The 19576-nt window shown below is 47.8% G+C and overlaps 1 protein-coding gene across 1 annotated transcript in view; it reads left to right on the top strand.

Moving 5' to 3' along the window:
* The window catches only part of IL23R (interleukin 23 receptor), a 68389-nt gene that overhangs the window by 39448 nt on the left and 9365 nt on the right, over positions 1 to 19576 (top strand). Inside the window, exons 8-9 of the mRNA XM_007480418.3 lie at positions 11190 to 11279; positions 18043 to 18148. Of these exons, the coding sequence (XP_007480480.2) occupies positions 11190 to 11279; positions 18043 to 18148 (196 nt within the window). The remainder of the gene's footprint in view (positions 1 to 11189; positions 11280 to 18042; positions 18149 to 19576) is intronic.

Below are 19576 nucleotides of genomic sequence, written 5' to 3'. Positions count from 1 at the left end.
TAAGCCCCTACCATGTGCAGACTCTGAGGAAACAAATACAAATCAGAAGCAATCTCTGTTCTCAAGAGGCTTGCATTTGAACAAAAGTGAGACCCCACAGATAATAGGCAAAATAAATGGAGATGGAGTAAAGGTAAATTCCTCTAAGGCATTAGGGGTTTTATAGGATAGGCTAGAGAAGGAGGGAGGGAGGGAGAACACCATTTATTTTTTTTGTCTTAGAATCAATACTGTGTACTGATTCTCAGGCAGGAGAGTGGTCAGGGCTAGGCAATTAGGGTTAAGTGACTTGCCCAGGGTCATACAACTTGGGAGTATCTGAGGTCAGATTTGAACCCAAGACCTCTCATCTCTGGCCCTGGCTCTCAATACTCTGAGCTACCCAGCTGCCCCCAATAGCGCCATTTAGAGAGGGCAGGAATGACTTCTTGTAGAAGGTGGGGCTGTTCTCCTTCTGATTACTATTTGGGGGGTGGGAGGGAGGGTAGGCCCTACCATTTGCTCAGATCTCCCGTGTTCTAAACCCCGGGGTTATCTCTATATGTTTCCCTTCCCCTCCCATCCAGATGGCACTCCGTTGCTGAGCTGTTGATTTTGTAATGTTCCTAGATTTACTGCTAACATTAACCTTGGGGTTATCTAACCCAACTTCCTCTTCGAGGGAGGAAGCTGAGGTCCAGTGAAGGGGCCAATCTCCATGGGACTCCTTGCTCTTATTCCTTCTTCTCCTGCTGCCTCTACCCTACTAGAGTTGACTGAGTTTTTGGCAATAGCCTCGAAACTGTTGCTTTGTCTTCCTGCCCTTCCTCCTTTAATCCATTCTTTCCCGCCATGGCAGACTCATCTTCCTCATGCCCAGATCTCGTTCAAGCTCCAAACCCTTCAGAGGCTTTCTATGGTCTGCCAAGCTAAGTTCGAATTGTTTTGTCTGGCATTTGAGGACAAATGTCTACAATCTATTGCTACTCTCCAGCTTCCCTCTGCATACTTTATATCTTTTTATTTTTTTAAATCCTCATCTTCCATCTTAAAATCCATTCTGGGTACTGCTTCCAAGGTAAAAGAGTAGTAAGAGCAAGGCAATTGGGGTTGAGTGACTTGCCCAGGGTCACACAGCTAGAAGAGGTCTGAGGCCAAATTTGGACTCAGGACACCTGACTTAGCCTGGTTCTCTCTCCACTGAGCCACCTAGCTGCCCTGCACCCGTAATCCAGCCTGTTTTGCTCTCCTGCCTTTGTTCTTTGGTTCTCACTCTTCCCTGTCTCTCAAATGATTTGTCTCCCTTTCTTGGAGAGGGAGAGATATATAGTATATAGAGATATACCTATGTAGAATGCATATTAAAGGGAGTGTAGACACACATATATGTGTATGTATGTATTCTCATGCATATGTCTGTGTATGACCTTGTTTTCTCCCCCATTAAAAATGTAAGCTCTTTCAGGGCAAGGACCTTTGCCGGATTTTTTTTGGCTAGGACTTGGCACAATGCCTGACCCATAGTAAATATTTAAGTCCTCACTATCCTTGAATCCCTAATTCAAATGTCGCCTTTCCCCTGAAATCTTCCTGGAGCCCCTTGTGAAGAATGCCCTTTCCCTCTCACGCCCCATCTTTGCATTTCTCTCATACAATTATTTTGTATCCGCCATATTCCCTGCCCATGACGACAATAAGCCAATTAAAAGGCATTTGAAGTGCCTACTATGTGCCAGGCACTGTGCTATACATTGATGATCCAAAGAAAGGAAAAGCCATGCTTCCTGTCTTCAAGGAGGTCCTAGTCTCATGGGGGAAACCAGAGAACCCTAAATCAGTCTATTCCTAATGCGGAGAGTTGAAGGAAGTCACCCTGGAGAGACGAGCTCCCAGAAGGCACTAGAGGGTCCAGACCTGGGTGTTTAGCCCACTGGCCATCTCCAAAGAATTCATCAGCTGGAGGCAACCCCCTGGGGTCGTCCTTGACCCCAAGCAGCTCATCTCTTGCTGAGCCCAACCTCAAAGCTATCCCAGCATTTGCCTCATGCACACTCGAGATAGCCCGGCGCCTGGCTCATGGTAAGTGATTAATAAATGCTTGTTGACTACCTGGTAGAGCCTCCCAGATCTTCTGCTTAATTGGCCTGGCCTTTGAGCACCCGGAGTCCCCTGGATGCCATGGGGAGCCACCAGAGGACTCTGGAAGGGGGGCCCAATGCTGAGATCACAAAACGTCCTGCAGCATCCAGCGACGCCGATTTTACAGCACCTTGTTTGAATGCCTCGCGCAGTATACAGTGGGTGATTAATAGAGACTCTGCAATTTAATTAAATGTGAAAAAGCAGAGGGATGTCGGCCTCATGTTCTGTGTTGTGGTTTGCATGTTTTTGACTTCCGAACAAAATTAGAGAGACCTCAGCGACCAGGCAGCCCAGCCTCCTCCTTTTCAAGATAAGAAGACTGAAGCCCAGGGCTTGGAGGGACCTTTCGAGGGTCTCCAGGAAGTCACAAAATGAGATGGCGCATATAAAGCGCATTGTAAACCTTCAAATGCAATTTAAAGTACGATGGGATTATTATCTGCTGCAAGAAGCACAAGCCCGGATCAGCATTGTTTTGAAATTGGCTATCTAGGTCATCGGAGCAACTTCTTTTACTTCCCTAAGCCTCAGTTCTCTCATCTGTAAACTGGTGAGGCTGTGAATCCTGGACCACTAAATTCTCTGCCTCAGTTTCCTCAACTGTAAAATATTAATAACAACAGCACCTGCCTCCCAGGGATGCTGTGGAGCTCAAATGAGACGATGTAGTGAAGTGCTTAGCACTATGCCTGGCACCTCGCAGGGACTTAGTAAGATGCTTGTTCCCTTCCCTTCCTGAAGAAATGAAGACCAAAACCACCCAGATGACAAAAGGGAGGTGAATGGCAGGTATGGGCCGGCTATAACACGGCATAAAGAAGGAATGATGAAGAAAAATAGAATATTTTAACTAAAGAAGTCTATGTGTCGAAAAAGATGGATGAAAGGAATAAATAGTAGACAGCTCATGCATACTTGACAAGTCACATCCCTCTGGTGGTTCCTTTCAGTTTTTCTTGTTTACATTTAACTTGACCCTAGGGGTTTGCCTCAGTTTCCTCATCTGTAAAATGAGGATCGTAACAGCACCTTCCTCTCTCCCAGGTTTGGTGAGAGGATCATATGAGATGATCATTGTAAAGCACTTTATAACCTGGAAGAGCTAAATATTATCATTAATTACTATGATGATGCCACTGAGATCTCTAGATCAAGAGAAAGTGAGGAGGGTTCCCAGTGTGTTGGGTGAACAACATCTGGTGAACTTAGGATCATCAAGTTAGAGCTGGAAGGGCCCAGTGAGCCCAACTACCTCACTGTACAGATGAAGAAACTAAGTCAAACGGGGCTGAGTGACTTAAGTGCTATCGACAGCTAGTCTGCGTCTGAGGCTGGATTGGAACTCCAAGCCCTGCACCTCATCGTGCAGGCGAGGCAAGGTGGATGGGTTGCTCCCTGTGTTGTAGGAAGGACTGGCATATGAGTAAGGTCATGGAGCCACTGAAATGCTAGGATATGGGAAGCTTTGTGTGCTTCATTAGCATCCTTGAAGGCAGGAGCTTTTAGGATGCTGCAGAAATAGGCATTATTAAAGCCAATTTGTCAGGTGAAGAAGAGAAGTCCGGCACCGCAGAGAGCCTGTTTGCTGTGGGCAGAGACTTTCCTGTCTTGGTTTTCTTCTTAGGAGACTGTGGTCTGAACCACTTCTGCCCAGTTGGAGCCATCTTTCTCAGGGGTCAAGAAGTCCTCCGGATGCCCGAGCTCAGAAGGCACAGGAGGAGCAAGAACTGTCTGCAGCTGGGGCCGATTTCTCCCCAGGAAAGGAGGAAACTCGCCCACAACCAGAGCTGTCCCAGAGTAGAGAGAGGGAGTTGGCTCTGCCCTTCTAGATTCCCTCTCTCTCTCCATGGAGGGCTTCAGGCAAAGGTGCGGCTTGTCGAAGGGATGGATGGATCCTCTGGAAGGAACAGGGCAGGCTGTGTGGCTTCTAAGCTCCTGCCAGCTCTGCGATTCTGTGATTACGTAATGCCAACAGAGAAAGAAGAAGTTTCCTGAGTCAGAACCGACTCATTGTGGTCAAAACTGGAGTTTCGTTCACTTCTAATTGACTGACAGAAAAGTCATTCTCCCTTGCAGGAAAAAGTGAGTGAAACCTACAACTTTCATGCTCAGTGACTGATTTCAGGCTCTCAGAAACTGCTTGTGCGCCTGGTGGTGAGCACAGGAGGAGCTGTGGAAATGCCGCCAAGGCATGAAAGATGGTGCCCCTCCGAGAAAAGCTAACTGATTGGAGAGGGAAGGGATGAGGAAGGGCGGAGACAAAGGGCGATGCTTAAAGCACCCCTGGGGAAGCGGGACTGACTGGCTCGCCAATAGCATCACAGATTTAACATCCAATCCAAGTGAGGTTGGCACAGCACTAAGCCCATGGCATATCAATAGGCAAAAGACATTTCCTGCCTTCATGGAGCCCACAGTCTAAAGAGGGAGACCACGTGCAAAGACCTATGTACAAACTCTATATAAACTGGAATGAATCATCAGAGGGAGGGCACTTGCATTAAAAGGGGTTGGCAAAGGCTTCCTGGAGAAGGCAGGATTTGAGCTGGGGCTTGATGGAAGCCAGGAGGCAGCTAATGAGGAGCAAGAGAATTCTGGGTACGAGGGAGAGCCAGATGAGAATGCCCAGAGCCCAGAGATGGAGAATCTTGTTTGAGAAACATCCAGAAAATGGGACTTCCTGGGAGATTAAAGGGAAGGAAGCCTGGAAAAGTGGGAGGGGGATGGGAGATGGAGGTGAAGCATGTGTTTAGGATAAACTCTTCAGGAGACTGGGAGAGATGGCAGATATTGTGGGTCTATGGAGAGAGGGCTGAATTCAGAAGCAGAAAACTGGCATTCAAACACTACCTCTTCTGGGGACTAGCTTGGGAACCTGGGCCAAGGACAGTAGACCTCCTTCAGTCTTTGCAGCAGTTGGGGTAGATAATCAATCCGTAAGGCCCTTCCTGGTCCTAGGATGCAGCCTCACAGTCCTCCATGTCGAGGAGTCCCTGGCTGCCTTTGAAGGGACTCCGTCACCACACATGAACCTTCCTGACTTCATTAGAACATGTCTGTGTTCTCTCTCTTGAAATTCCAACTATCTCTTCCACCCCCACCACCACCACCACCAATCTGGAAAATCCAGGTAACTTTTTTTGGCCCTCCCTTTGGACCAGAGAAACCTGATTTTTTCCTCTTTTACAAGGTGATGACAGCACTTTGTTGTAAAATCTGGGTTAAGCTATAGGAAGGTCAATGGGCTTATATCTCTGTATTTCTAGTCCTCTTCTGGCTTTTGCAACCTTTTCACAAACTTTAACTTTAGAACTTGTATTTATATATGTAAATTTTTGACATATTTTACATGTGACATATTTATATGAACATGTATGACATATATAAATTTATATATAAACCTTCCTCCTTATATATAAAATATATTTTATATATAACATTTATATATAAACATGTATGATATATATGTTTATATATAAATGGGGTATATGGGGTGCTCAGGGAGGGGTAGTATCTCTGGAATAGAGGGCTTGTTGTGCCCTTTTAGGGCAGCTCTCCAGCCTCTGACCCTCACCTGACACCCAGCTCTCATTTGTGACTCCCAGTAGCTGCTAGCATGCGGCAGCGGCCACACCCTGGGCAACGACGGGCCGGCTAAACCTTGTGAGGGTAGCCATCGGGTCGTCGACCCCTGGTGAACCAGGGCTTTGCTCACCCAGCATGTGAAGAGTGTTTCGGCGGAAGAGGAAGAAACCAATAAGAAGGTTCAACGGCTGAGATGGCAATGCAGCAAGGCACTGTGGAGTGCTCAGGGCGTGCTGGAGCACAAAGGACAACACGGCCATCCAATGCAGCTGAGGAAGTCTCCAGGTGTAACGACTTTTCGTGCCACTGAACCCAGGCTTCCAACGCCGAGAGAGTGGGACTGTCTCTGTGCATCGGCTTTTCCACTTAAATCTTCATGCACAAAGACAATCGTCATCCTCGGTTACCGAGAGACTACTACTATATATAAATATTTATATATAAACCTTCCTTCCTCCTTATATATATTTATATTTTTATATATATGACATTTATACATATAAACTTACATTTAACTTCAGAGAGAAATGGGGATTGTGAATGGTACTAAAAGCCAAACTCTGCTGATAATGTCCAAAACTATACACACATTTCTGGAGCTTCTAAGCTTTTTCTGTGCCATCTGCTGGCCTTGGCATGTCATTCCTGGCTCTTGCATGAGTCCCCCCAGTTCCCTTTCTCCTGCCCACCTGCAGTATTTGGAAAGTCCTGCTGGGAGGGGATGGCTGCCCCTTTATTTTGTGCTAAATGACTGCTGACTATGTTCTTCTTGTGCTGGGCACCTGGGATTTCAGGGGGCTGGGAATTCCCCGGGAAGCAAGCAGTCCTCCAGACCAAAGCCGACCGATACCTTCTTTTCTTCTTAGGCTTGTCTGAGGCCCCAGAGAGGTCAGTGACTTTCTAGGGTCACACAGCCAGGATTAATAGGTGCAGGTCTTGAACCCAGGACTTGACTCTGCCGAGGCCAGCTTTCTCTCTTTGTCCCTGTGTCTTGTCTATCCTTTGTATGGATGCGCCATATCTCTTTCTGCCCATCCTGACCCTCCACCCAGGTGGAATGGAAACTCCAGACAGCTCCCTCCTCTCAGAAGTGAGGAGCTTAGATTAGCTGCAGCTCAGCACCCCCTTCCTGCTCTGCCTGCTCTGCCCCTCGCATGTCTGAATCCTGGCTGGGGTGTGCAGCGTCCACCAGGGGGCAGCAAACCATGGCAGATCCAGGGAGCGTGCGCCCATCTCTTCCCAGCTCTGCCTGGGATTAGTCCTGGGGATGCTTTTGTAAAATTATCCTTTCCTCGTTGGGCATCTCTTACAATCAATGGAATGGATTTGGCCTTTTTGGAAAAGTTGGGCCAAATGAGCTAAGAAGGAGCCTTGATTCTGGGCAAACCCAATTAGCATGTAAAGAGCCTTTGGATGCCAATTAAGAAAAATCATTTTGAACTTTATGCTCAAGGTTGGGCAGGAGAGACCAACAGCTTCTGTCTCCCTACGGTCCACGAACACCTTCCCTCATTCCCTCCCACTGTCCTGCCTTCCTTCCTTCCCTCTTTCCTTCCTTCCTTCCTTCCTTCCTTCCTTCCTTCCTTCTTTCCTTCTTTCCTTCCCTCCCTCTTTTCCTCCTTTCCTTCCCTCCCTCTTTTCCTCTTTCCTTCCCTTTTTTCTCCTTCCTTCCTTCTTTCCTTCCTTCCTTCTTTCCTTCCTTCCTTCCTTCCTTCCCTCCCTCTTTTCCTCCTTCCTTCCTTCCCTCTTTTCCTCTTTCCTTCCCTCTTTTCCTCCTTCCTTCCCTCCCTCTTTTCCTCCTTCCTTCCTTCCCTCTTTTCCTCTTTCCTTCCCTCTTTTCCTCCTTCCTTCCCTCCCTCTTTTCCTCCTTCCTTCCTTCCCTCTTTTCCTCTTTCCTTCCCTCTTTTCCTCCTTCCTTCCTTTCCTCTTTTCCTCTTTCCTTCCCTCCTACTTTCTTCACACTAATCCTGCCAGATAGATAGATCCAAGATCATTACTCTGTTTTGCTGATGAGGAAACTGAGGCACAAAGAACTTAAGTGACTCCCCCAGGTTACAGAGGTAAGTGTCTGAGGCTCTCTCTTCCCTGACCATGATCATGATCTCTAATCACTGACATCCTCCGAAATGGAGCCTTTCCACCTTGGGCTGGGCTGGTCTACCCCTTGCTTAAGTTCCCTGCTGGACTGACGGCTCCCTTTGATACTCAGTGTGCCCAAAGTGTTCGTGCAATGTTAAACTTTGACAGCTGTTAACATGAAGAGCAACCAAAGCTTTAAAGGCTTCGGGGACCCCCTGTAGAGGCCTAGCAGGGTCTGACATTTTCAGCCAGTTCCGAGCCGTCTCCTGGGTAGCACCATCTGTCTCCATCTAACATTCAAAGGTCTTTACTGCGCTCTGGCTGATTAGGGATTTGTCGCACATCTCGTTTGCACTGTTGCTTGGCTGGCTCTGAGTGGGGCATGGGAGGCTGCTGGGACAGACCCCCCCTCACCGCCGATGTGTCCCCTTATTAGACTGCAAACATCCCATGTGCTTGTCTCTGCATCTCGAATGCTTAGCCTGGTGCCTGGCACAAAGCAGGCCCTAAAGAAATATTTGTTGCTTCACTTATAATTGCCATTTAAAGAGCATTTTAGAATGTACAAATCACTGAACAACCCTGCTCTTGTTGGAGCTTCCCAATCTCAGTGGGGAGGCGGGGAGGCGCCCCACCCATTATTAGCCATTTCTGCTTTGTTTTTATATTTTTTCCTTATTTTATTCCAGTAACAAATGTACACACACGTTTTCCAAATGTACATGATTCACGTCCTCTCCCTCCCCCTTCCCAGCGCTGAGAAGCACTTCCCCTGGGCCATCCATGTATAATATGGCGCCCGTGTCACGGCCAGCGTGTGCATGGCCTCCCGGCCTCCCGCCGTATTGTCCATTTAAGCCCAACCCAAGTCCTGGACTCACATAGACGAGCGTGAGATGGAGATGGCTGGTGGCTTTCTCTTGGCGTTCTTGCAAGGATTCGCTGTGACAGGTGTTACAGAGAATGAGCTTCCCTCACGGGCTTTTTGAGCCGTGAGCCATGGCAGGGAGCCCCTCCGTAGGGCCGCTTTCTCCATCGCGGTTTGGATATGTGGGGAGTTGGCGGAAGAAATTAAACGGGAACTTGGGGCGAGTTTAGCAGAAGCCACAAATGGCCCGCAAAGGCCAGCAGATGAGGCAGGGAGAGTCGGGTACCTTTTACATGCATATGAGGCTGTAAACAGCCATAAGAGAAAAGCGGAAAGTCCGACTTCTCGGCCCCAACAAGGGGAAGGACCCACCAAGAATGGGAGACGGAAGGACGTCCCTCCACTGGAGCACGGCCGAGCCAACGGTGGCACGTGCTGGGGGCGGAGTAAGTACAGCTGTCACGCGGTCAGGAGTGATGAACGGGAAGACCTCCACGAACGGATGCAGCGTGAACAAGCAGAACCAGGAGATCCCAGTACCGCAGGACTGTGGAACGGGCCATCGGGGTGGAGTTAGCTGCTCTCAGAGGTCCGGGCCCCTTCTGAAGGACGTGGGACAAGGACTGCTGGACTCAGATGCAGGTGAAAGAAGAGGCTTTTAGTTGGGGATTTGGGTTGGGGGAGAGTTTTTCCTACAACAATGGAAGCATGGTGTGTGTGATATACACGTCTAATCTAGATCGAATTGCTCACCTTCTCCAGGGGGAGGGAAGGAGACAATTTAGGTCACATAACTGCAGAAAACATTTGTAGACATGGTTGCTGCACGTAAACGAAATCTCGGGGAAATTGCGGTGGAGCGCGATGGGGCTGGCAATGCCTCGGAATGTCCCATGACTTACGAAGGCACGTGATTCCGAAAGGCCAGGAAAGAATTCAAGCAAAGTCAAATTTCCAGCAATCAATTTGGAACGAAGAAATATGTTTCCGTTCTAGGTAGGAAAGTCAGATTAACGAGGGGATTGTCTTTATTTATTTATTTATTTGCAGCAGCAGGAAAGAGCCTTTCAGTCCTGCTTTGTTGGTGCTCTTAGCAAAATGCTCTCTCTGCCATGTTCTGGAAGCCATTCCGCAGAGACCTGTACCCGATTAAACTGTTCCCAAAGACATTCCACTGGGATTGAACAAAGCCGTTTCTCAGAAATCTCCGAGCCCCGTTATAGCAGAACTCCGGCTGGGGAGACAACAGGGTGTAGACTTCATGGGAACTCTGTGCCGCTCCTACACATAGCTCCAATGCATGATGTTTTCATGTCTTTAAGTGTGATTTCTTAAAAAGGGATCATTTGAACACAGAGCAATTCAAAACATCAGGAATACCGAGTGATTAGGGTTGAGGATCACAGATTTAGCGTTAGAAGGAACCTCAGAGATCTTCTAGTATACATTCTCTCGTTACAGATGAGCAAGTTGAAATGTGGGACAATTAAGTGACTTACCAAAGGTCACACAGTTTGGAATGACCCAAAACAGAATTCAAATCCAGGTCCTCTGATTCTAAAGTTAATGCCTCCTAAATGATTAGAGAGCCGATTTTAAAAGCTTTTTTATAGACTTTCTTCTGTCGAAGAGAGGAGAACACCCTCAAACTTATCTTGGGCAACTTTTAAAGGAGAATCTTACATAGCTCAGTGTTCAGAGAGTCAAGCCTGGAAATGGAAAATCTTTAATTCAAATCTGGTATCAGATATTTACTAGCTGTGTGACCCTGGACAAGTCACTTAACCCCAATTGCCTAACTTACCACTCTTCTACCTTGGAAGTAATACTAATTCTAAGATAGAAGGTGGGGTATTAAAAAGGGGGGGGCAGGAGACTCTTAGGTGAAAAAAGCACCAAGATACCCTAGTCCTAGAGAGAATCTACTGCTGAAAGACCCCCTCTCTTCCCTCCCTCCCTTTCCCCACAGCCCCTGCTTCCTGAGATTGTATTCGTGGTACCATGTTGACCAGAGACCTTGGGGAAGGCTCATTCCAAAGGCTCTGGCAGTAGACCCCTTCCCTGCCTTGAATTTCCCCCAAATGCCTGCTAGACAAAACTGGGCTTCTTTTGCAGTGCCAAGAAAGGGAGAGAGCAGCCTCCTAGCAGTCGTGGAAGGGTGAGGCTGAGGCATCTTTGGGGATTCAGGGAAATGGATTGTGGATAGGGAGGAGCCCAGAGTCTGACGTCTCCTGAGCCACCTCGCTGGGCCCAGGAAATACAACTCTGCTGGTACTTCCCATGCAGACGCCACGTTCGATTTTTCCTGACACCAAGTAGATTTCTAGGCCAAGCAATCCATCCTCCTCCTCCTGATTTACCTGATCAGAAAGCTCCATTTAAAGGCTGCTGCCTTTCGTTCACCTTCCAAGCCAGGAAAGGTGGTTGGCTTCCTTCCCTCTTCGCCAGGCCAGTGGAAAAACTGGTTTGCAGACACATCTCCAGCCTCCGGCGCCCTGTCATCCAGCGGGCTAACGTTGTTCTCTTTTTCTCCAAGTTGCCCAGGTCTCCTGGAAACCGCTCCAAGACCCGCCTCGCCGCATCGTACCTCTAAATGCTTCCATCTTTAAAGACCGTTTGATTTCGGGTAAGAACGACGTAATCGTTCACATTTCCATGATGCTCGAAGGGTTATAAGGTTCGCCTCGCATCAGCCCGGGGAGGTGGATAGTCCAGTGGATTCGTTTTCCCATTGTTAGAGCGAGGGAAACGGAGAGCCACTAAGCGTGGGTGCTAGAAGATGAACACTAAAGATTCAGATGCCAGTAGAAGAGTGCAGGGCTTGGGAACCTGGAGTTGGCAGGGCTAAGAAGGGCAGACCTAGTTCCTGCCCTCCAAGTTCTCCTTTCAGAAGTTCAGCCTTTAGGTAACGAATTCATTAAGCTGCCCCATTAGCCGTGGACTCGTCAGCTTCCACAGATCCCATGATTAGTTCTATGGCGATGGATCCAGAACCCCGACCTCTTTCCTGACTCACGTCTTCAACGGCTTAGCAGACCCTGGACCCCGGATATCCTGTAGACGTCTCAAAGCCTTCCTGCTCAAAACTCCACTCCGCATCTTTCCCCTCCAAACACATACTCCTCCCTTCCAGACTTTCTTGTGACTGTTGAGGCTCTTGCCATCTGGTCAGACCCTCAGGCTCAAAGTGGGGCTGCCATCTTTGACTCCTCGCTCTCCCCGGCCCCATGACCAATCTGCTGCCAAGGCCCCTTACCCCCTCCCCCCATCACCTCCTGCTCAAGGGACTAGCCTTCTGGTGGTGTGGCTGCCTCAAGTCTCTCCCCACTCCAATCCATCCTCCAAAGTGATTTTCCTACTACGCGAATCTTAGCATGTCTTCCCCCCATGCCCCATCCAGTCCAATAAACTCCAGTGGCTCCCTATTGATTCCAGGGCCAAATGGGAAAATCCCCCGTTTGGCCTTTGACGCCCTTCGTAACTTCATAACTCCGCCTTCCCCTAATCTTCTGGCCGTAGACTTTTCTCTCTGCTACGTACTCTTCGAAGCGAGGTCACGGACTCCCGTGCTGTTCTATGAACAAGACACTCCATCGCTTGGCATTTGTGGCTATGTTCTACGCCTGGAATGTGTAGATTAAAAATTAATATCCAAAATATCCCAAGTGTTAAATTTAATAAGATTTGTTAATAATAACTAAAATAAAAGCTAGAGTAAAAAGGGAGCTAACTCAGCTGAGGTCATGAGATCGGGTGGAGTTACGGAAACTTATATACAAACAATGTAAGCAGGCAACTGGGGACAAAAAGGAAAGAGATGCTAGAAGAATTCTGGGAGATGGAGTCCAAGGGTTCAAGATTTCTAAGTATGCAAATGTTCTCTCTTCTCATCTCTGCCTCTCAGCTTCCTTAGCCTCCTTGAACCCAGCTACAATCCCAGTATCTACAGAAAGCCTTTCCTGACCTCTCTTAATCCTGGTGCTTTTCTTCTCTTAATGACCCCCTAGTTATCCTGCACAGAACCAAAGGGGCACATTTATTTCCTTGTTGTCACTCCCTTTAGATGAGGAGCTCCTTGGGACGCATATTATCTTTTGCCTTTTTTTGCATCTCTATTGGTGTGCCAAGTGCTGGGGACATGAAAGCAAAGGAGGTGACGACATGTACCCCTGAATATACACAGATTCGGAAGGAGCTGCCCGAGCAGCCACAGGGACCTAGAAAGGCTCCGTGATAAAATGCTCCAGGTGAATCTTAAAGGAAATGGAGAATTCCATGAGCCACGAATGGGGAGGAGCCTTCTAGGTATGGAGGGCAGCCAGTGCAAAGGCAGAGAGATGGAACATGGCGGCACTTCCTGTGTGTGAGGAGGAGAGGGCAGAGAGCAGAGTGAAAGAACCTGGGAAGACTGATGTTCGATGCCAAAGACAGTTGAATGCCCTGGAGTTTGTGGAGTGGCAGGAGGAGAGGCAGGTGATCTGCTCAGCCTGGTGAATTAGGAAGATCACTTTATCCATTTATGAATTGGAGTCGGGAGAGACTTGAGGCACAGAGACCAACTAGAAGGCTATTTCAGTAGTCCAGGCAAGAGCTGATGAATATCTGAAGGAGAGATTAGGTGACATACGAAATAATAACAATAACACTAGAACTTATACAGTATCTTAAGACTCACAAAGGTCCTTTACAGTTATTCATTTACAGAAACCCTAGGGGTACATGCTATTATTATTCCAATTTCACAGATGAGGAACCCGAGACTGAGGGAGAATAACTGACTTAATTATAGTCACTCAACTATTAAATGCCTGAGGCAGGATTTGAACCCAGATCTTGCCTACTCCAGGCTCAGCACTCTATATATCTATAGTGTTGCCCAGCTGCCAGAGATGCTGTGGGAATAGATTCAGCAGGCTTAGGCAGCTGAAGGAATTTGGGGGTGAGAGGCGTTGAAGAGGGCACTTTGGTTGTAGGCTGGGTTATTGGGAGAAGGACGATTCTCTCCCTGGGACAGCCTCCGGGCTGGCTTGTTTCCAAGTTCACACAGCATGATTAACGACTGCTCTTTAGGTCCCATCATTCAACCTGTCTGACTCCACTCAACTGCCCTTTTCCCAATTCAGCAGCACATTCCTTTTTCATAAAAATAACATGAAAGACTTTCTGAAATTCTTGCTGAAATCTAGGCAGATTAGGTCCCTGGCCTCAATCTACTGCTCTAATAATTCTGTCCAAAAATCTAACTTGTTCTCTTTAGCGGCTCATCCTTTTCTGCCTCAAAGAAATTATTTGGGGATCTTCAGAATTTCTTTACTGACCCGTTCCCCTCCGAGCGGACGTCCCTATAGGATTTGAAGCCGTAGAATGGTGTCTGACCTTTCTCTGAACCCTTCCAAACCTGATTTCCAAGAAAAGATGGGGTACACGTCTGGGGATACCGACCTTTCCTCTGCTTTTCTGCCACTTTCTCCCACATTTCATCTTTTCACCCCAACCAGGTCCTCTTTGTTGGCTAGTATTTGCATTGCTCCAATCACGAATCTTTTGCCGTTTTGAAGGCATGAGCCCCCTTTTTGTGGGGTCACCCCTCCTCCCTGGCTCGATTATAAGTTCCTTCAGGGCGGAGCCCGGACGTCTCCTTCCTTGCAATCTCCCTGCAGTGATCCCCAAGTCATCACCGGACATACATCAGAGATACAGTGAACGGATGAACTGTTACTCCCTGGTCATTCGGGAAGTGGTTGCAGTTTATTACGTGGCCCAGATGATATCTAATCGGCAGACCTAGGACTCTCCTGAACCACCAACATCCTTTCAGTGCTCAGCAGCACCACCTAGCCGTGCCTGGTTAGCTGCCGCAGGGGCCGAACCTGGGGTTGGGGATATAAACCCTCCAGATTGAAGCACAGGATTCCTCCCACGCTCAACTCGGCACACAGCTGGGCCGTGCCGACCATGGCGTCGGCATCATGAGTTTAGAGATATGAGAGAAGCCTTGCACAGGGGCCACGCATGGACCCAGGACGCCAGCACATTCCAAGCTCTTTTCCTGATCCTGAGCCCACCTTTTCCAAACCAAAATTCCATCAGCGTTGCTAGATAGCCGTGAGCCCCAGACTGAAGAATTAAAGCGAGGCAAGGGAGGGGGCCGGGTACAGTAGGTGAGCAATGAGGACCTGGAATAGGAGCAGAGGAGATCTCGCCAAGGAAATGTCTGATGGGAAGGGAAGGTGTGGCAAGAGGGAGGAGTGGCTGGTGGGCAGCCAGAACACTACCCTGCTGTCCCTGTGATGCCAGGTTAAGAGAAGGCTAGGAAGGGCCCCCCGCATTCTCCGTGACAGAGCAATACACAAGCTTAAAAAGCACCAAGTTCCAAAGAGAATGAACTCAAGGGCTAATAAATAGTCTATTGGCTCCATTAGGATCTTTGTGATGTCAAGGGGGCCCTCCACCATGTGGAAGGACCCAGTATGGTGAACTTACAGACAGACAGACGAATTCCACAGGATGGACAAGCAGAAATGGGTTGGCATCTATAACATCCACACTGATGAGGTCATGCATCTCTCAGGTTATTTGAATATTCCAGTGTATGCCTTGAACATAGCACGCATTCGGTCAGTCGACAAGCCCTTATTCAACAAGCAATGTGTATGGAGAGCACTGAGCTAGGCTTCTGGGAACGCAAATACAAGGAGGAAGAAAGTCCCTGGGCACAAAGGGCATTTGTGAAAATGGGAGAAGACATGAAGGGAACCGTAGCCTGGGGAGCCAGGAATGAAGGTATCCTACAGCCCGGAGAGAAATGAGGCATGGCTGGCCTGGGCATCCTCCTTAGTTGGAGGTTCTGGAAGGGCCCAACTGAATTAGAAGAAGAGACCACAAGGGCAGAGTAACTTAAATCCAGTGTGGGAATTCAGGGGCCAGAGCAAGCATTCAGAATGAAGAGCGTGGTAGAGAAGGTCAGGAGTACAGCCTGGAGGAGAGGGAATCTTCTTTTTAAAAGCCAGGAAAGGCTCATTGAAGGGCTTGATATTTTTTTTTAATGTTAATCCACCAAAAACAAGTTGAATATGTCATACAGTCAAAGAAGAAAACAAAAGAAAAACAACCAATATTTTATTCCCTTTAGAGAATGGCTGTCTATAAGATTTATGAAATGATCAAATCTCAAGGTCAGAAGTGACCTTGGTGCCCATTGCGTCCATCATGTACCTGAACAGGGTCCCTCTACAACACCCCTGACAAAGGCTCATCCCACCTTTGCCTGAAGACCTGAAAATCGAAGATACCCTCCCCGTCCTCATCCAAGCAATTGACACAAATAAGACAGAGCCAAGCCTAGGTCCTTGGGCTGTCCGCCATGTTAGAATGCAAACTCTTGGAGAGGAAGACTTGCTTCGGTGTTCGTGTTTGGGTCATCAGGCCCTAGCAGAGAGCTCAACACAAAGTAGATGGCTAACAAGTGCTTATTCATTGACTAGAGTGGGCATTGGACATCTAATGCTTCCTGTTCAGGTCTGGGCATAAAGCTGCTGGTGGAGCCAACTATGGATATTGTCATGCTGGCCACTTTCACCAACTTGGTCAAAGTTATCATGAGAGGCTCCTGTCCCCCACCTACTAGTAGGAGGCTAGTCTGAAACAGCTGTTTCTAGGAGGACCCTGTTGGGTCGTACAGTCATGGTGCAGTGACAGCCCACAAGATTTAAGAACCCAGGTTCCTAGATCTTATATTCCGGGGGAACCTGAATTCAAATTCCACTCACCCTGCTTATCACTGCCTCTGTGATTTCACTCTTCTGGACCTCAGCTTCTTTCTCTGAATGAGGGCAGTGGCTTAGGTAGACCAAATGATCTCTAAATTGCCTTTTGGCTCTGAATGCTGTGATTCCTCCAGTCTACTCCAGGTCAAGCCAATAAGCATCACATGCCCTCCATGTGCAAGGCATCATGTGGGGTGCCGGAGCCTACAAACAGAACATGGAAAACAGTCTTTGGCGTCAAGAAATTTCCATTCTAGTTGGGCTGGGGAAGGAGGCAGGGCTAAAACTTGTTAAGGAAGGAAATGACTCAGCATGGTCAACATTATAGCACAGTAGCCTATATGTATACAGGAGTGTGCAGGTGCCCAATAATGTTGGGTGAATATGGATGGATGGACAGACAGGCAGATGGGTGGGTCCACAGAAAAATGGATAGTTGGGTAGGTAGACAAATGAATGTATTAATATCCCATAATGCCCTGCATTTTTAATCTAATAGAGGGATAATGTGGATCTTGCCAAGAGCGATTTGGGGAGCTTGCTCCTCTAGTTCTGAGAAGACAAACAATGCTTTGTTCAACAAACTGGAAGGAGTTCTCTTCTTTATCTTGAAAATGGACACGAATATTGTTTATTTTGCACAGATGGCTAAAAAGAAACAGAAAACAAACAAAATCCAGCCCCGAGTGTGGACCCCATTGAACTTCATTTTGCTACCTGTGAAGGGTGATTGAGAATTCTCCCCTGGATCAGACAGACCAAATAAGGTGCATGACTAAAGAGGGCTCCACCAAAAGATGCACACATAGCACCCAAAGGGATTGCATCTGGCCACATTTTCAGAATTACCCCTCTAGAAACTCTGACGCCAGACCTCCATGCCCGTCAGCTCTCCTGAGTGAAAGGTTAGGTTTAGAGAAGAGCCTCACCTATCAAAAGAGAGGCTCTCCACCATGCCTCAAGAAAGAAGGAAGTATAAACGGTCATGCAGATGTTCGTTCTCACATTTGGGCTGTTCGTGGTATCGTTGAAAATGAGGGAAGAATCCTGTTCTGAAAGAACAATTCCCATCTCTCCTCTTCCCAAGGCACTTGCTCAGCATAGTAGGCAAAACTAATAAATAGCCCATGAAAGATAGATGGATGAGTGGATTGATTTGCTTCCAGTGTTCTCTTGTAGCCTCTACCTCCAAGGTCGGTGTTTGCTCAAACCAAGGACTTTGCTTGGCATGGAACCAGCTTTCATGAATGTCTGAACACTGAATCGTTCACAAGCTTTGCAAGCCAACCCTCCCAGCAGGCAGCACAGGGGAGTAACATTCGTTCCGTCTCCCGTAGAATGCTGCCATCCTCTCTTGGACCTCTGCTGGCCACGCTCGTCCATTTACGATGGTTTCGCACATCCGTGGCTCCTTAACGGTTGCTTGCTCTGGAATTCACTGTTGCAGCCTCCAGTGTGTGGCTGCCTGTAAGACTGAAACCCATCAAGCAGAATCCCTTTCCTCCTCGCCTCCTGCCCCCTTGCAGAGACATCCATGGTCCAGGGTACATTGTGAAGAGAGAAAGCGATTCTGTTGTTGTTCAGCCCCAGCAAAGCCAAGCACGTGTCTTTTTCCCGTTTCAGGCAATAGAAATCCCAGCGCTGGACTTTTGGCTGGAATGGTCCTGGGTATCATGGTGCTGTCTGCTCTTTTCCTGACCGTGATATTTAAACAGTCCCTCCGAGTTAGGTAAGTGTGTTCATCACCATGTCAGTCCCCCCACCGTGCCCTTCCCTCCAGCTCCGGGTCACCAAACACCAGGTGGATGCATGCTGACGATAGCAAAGCATATCTGGTTGGTCAGTTCATTCCATGAAAAATAATCCCATCAATCACTTGGATATTTTTGGCCTCGCACCCAACAACTGCTTTAGCTTTGTTCACCCAACTGCCTGAATGGATTTTTTTTCTTAAATCCACTCAGATATATGAATCAAAAACCATTTAGTCAGTGCTTATCCTTTGCCAAGACATTGCTTTGCATTAAAGATTGAGTGACAGAATGAAATAGTCCCTCCCTCAGGGTGTTTATATTCCTCCAGGAACATCCATAGGTGCGAGTATAGGCAGAATAAATATAATCTGAATAAGGCTTAGGAACATCAAGGTTCTCATCCTCTCAAATGCATAGAGCTGTTGTGAATGGAGGGGCCGCATGCCCAAACTGCAACAAGGAGCTTCTTGTTTCTTTCCTCTTTAAACAAACCAAACCACCCTAGTCTGTTTTTACCCCCCAAAAAAAAAACTGTAACTTTACCAAAAAGAAAAATGCATTTCAGAAATTAAGCCGACCACAATGAAGATCTCAGTAGGGACTCTTGGGACGGTCAGAATTGAATATGAGTCCAACCACAGAACCATCCTTTCGAGTTCTTCTGGCTTCTCTGGTTTGTTCGAATGTGGTTGACATGCCTATTCTGTTCAAAGCACCATCCTAATTTCTAAAAGCAAATGCTATTATTGAAGTTGGGGCCATAAGCTTCTAACTGAGCTTGAGGGAAGATGGAGACTCAAGAAGAGAAAGGAAGAGGAGAGGAAGGAGGGGAAAACGTAGGAATCTGCTAGTAGGGTAGACAGAGAGCAGTCATTGCTGGCTAAAGAGAAAGATGGCCGATTCGTTGGGCGATCTCTTGGGATTTGCGATCAGAGGACCTGGGTTGGGGTACTGGTTCTGCTATTTATTATGTGTGTGCTTGAAGTAAATGGAGAGGGTTAGACATCATGCTCCACGAGGATTGGCAAGAGAAACTGGGAACAGGTAGCTCAAAGAGCAGAAGGCTGGGAAGGGATAGGGGTGCCAGGTGTCTTCACATACTGGAAAGGCTATTGCATGGAGGAAGGATTAGCTTTGTTCTGCTTGTCTCTTGATGTCAGGACCAGGAACAGGGAGGGAAATTACCAAGGACAGTTCGGGCCTCATGCCAGATAAGCCTCCAACCAGCTGTCCTGAATGGGAATGGGCTGCCTTGATCGGAGGTGGGATCTCCCTCCCTGGAGGGCTTTAAAGGGAGGCTGGAAGACTGTTTGTTGGGTGTGTTGTGGAGAGGAATCTTCCTGTTCTTGGACTAAAGGGCTGCTGAGGTCTCTTCTGTAATAACATTTCAAGCATGAGATGAG

The sequence above is a fragment of the Monodelphis domestica genome, chromosome 2 (genome assembly GCF_027887165.1).
Source record: "Monodelphis domestica isolate mMonDom1 chromosome 2, mMonDom1.pri, whole genome shotgun sequence".
Taxonomy (NCBI): domain Eukaryota; kingdom Metazoa; phylum Chordata; class Mammalia; order Didelphimorphia; family Didelphidae; genus Monodelphis; species Monodelphis domestica.
The sequence above is the reverse complement of the archived record's forward strand: the minus strand, read 5'-3'. Positions and strand labels throughout refer to the sequence as shown.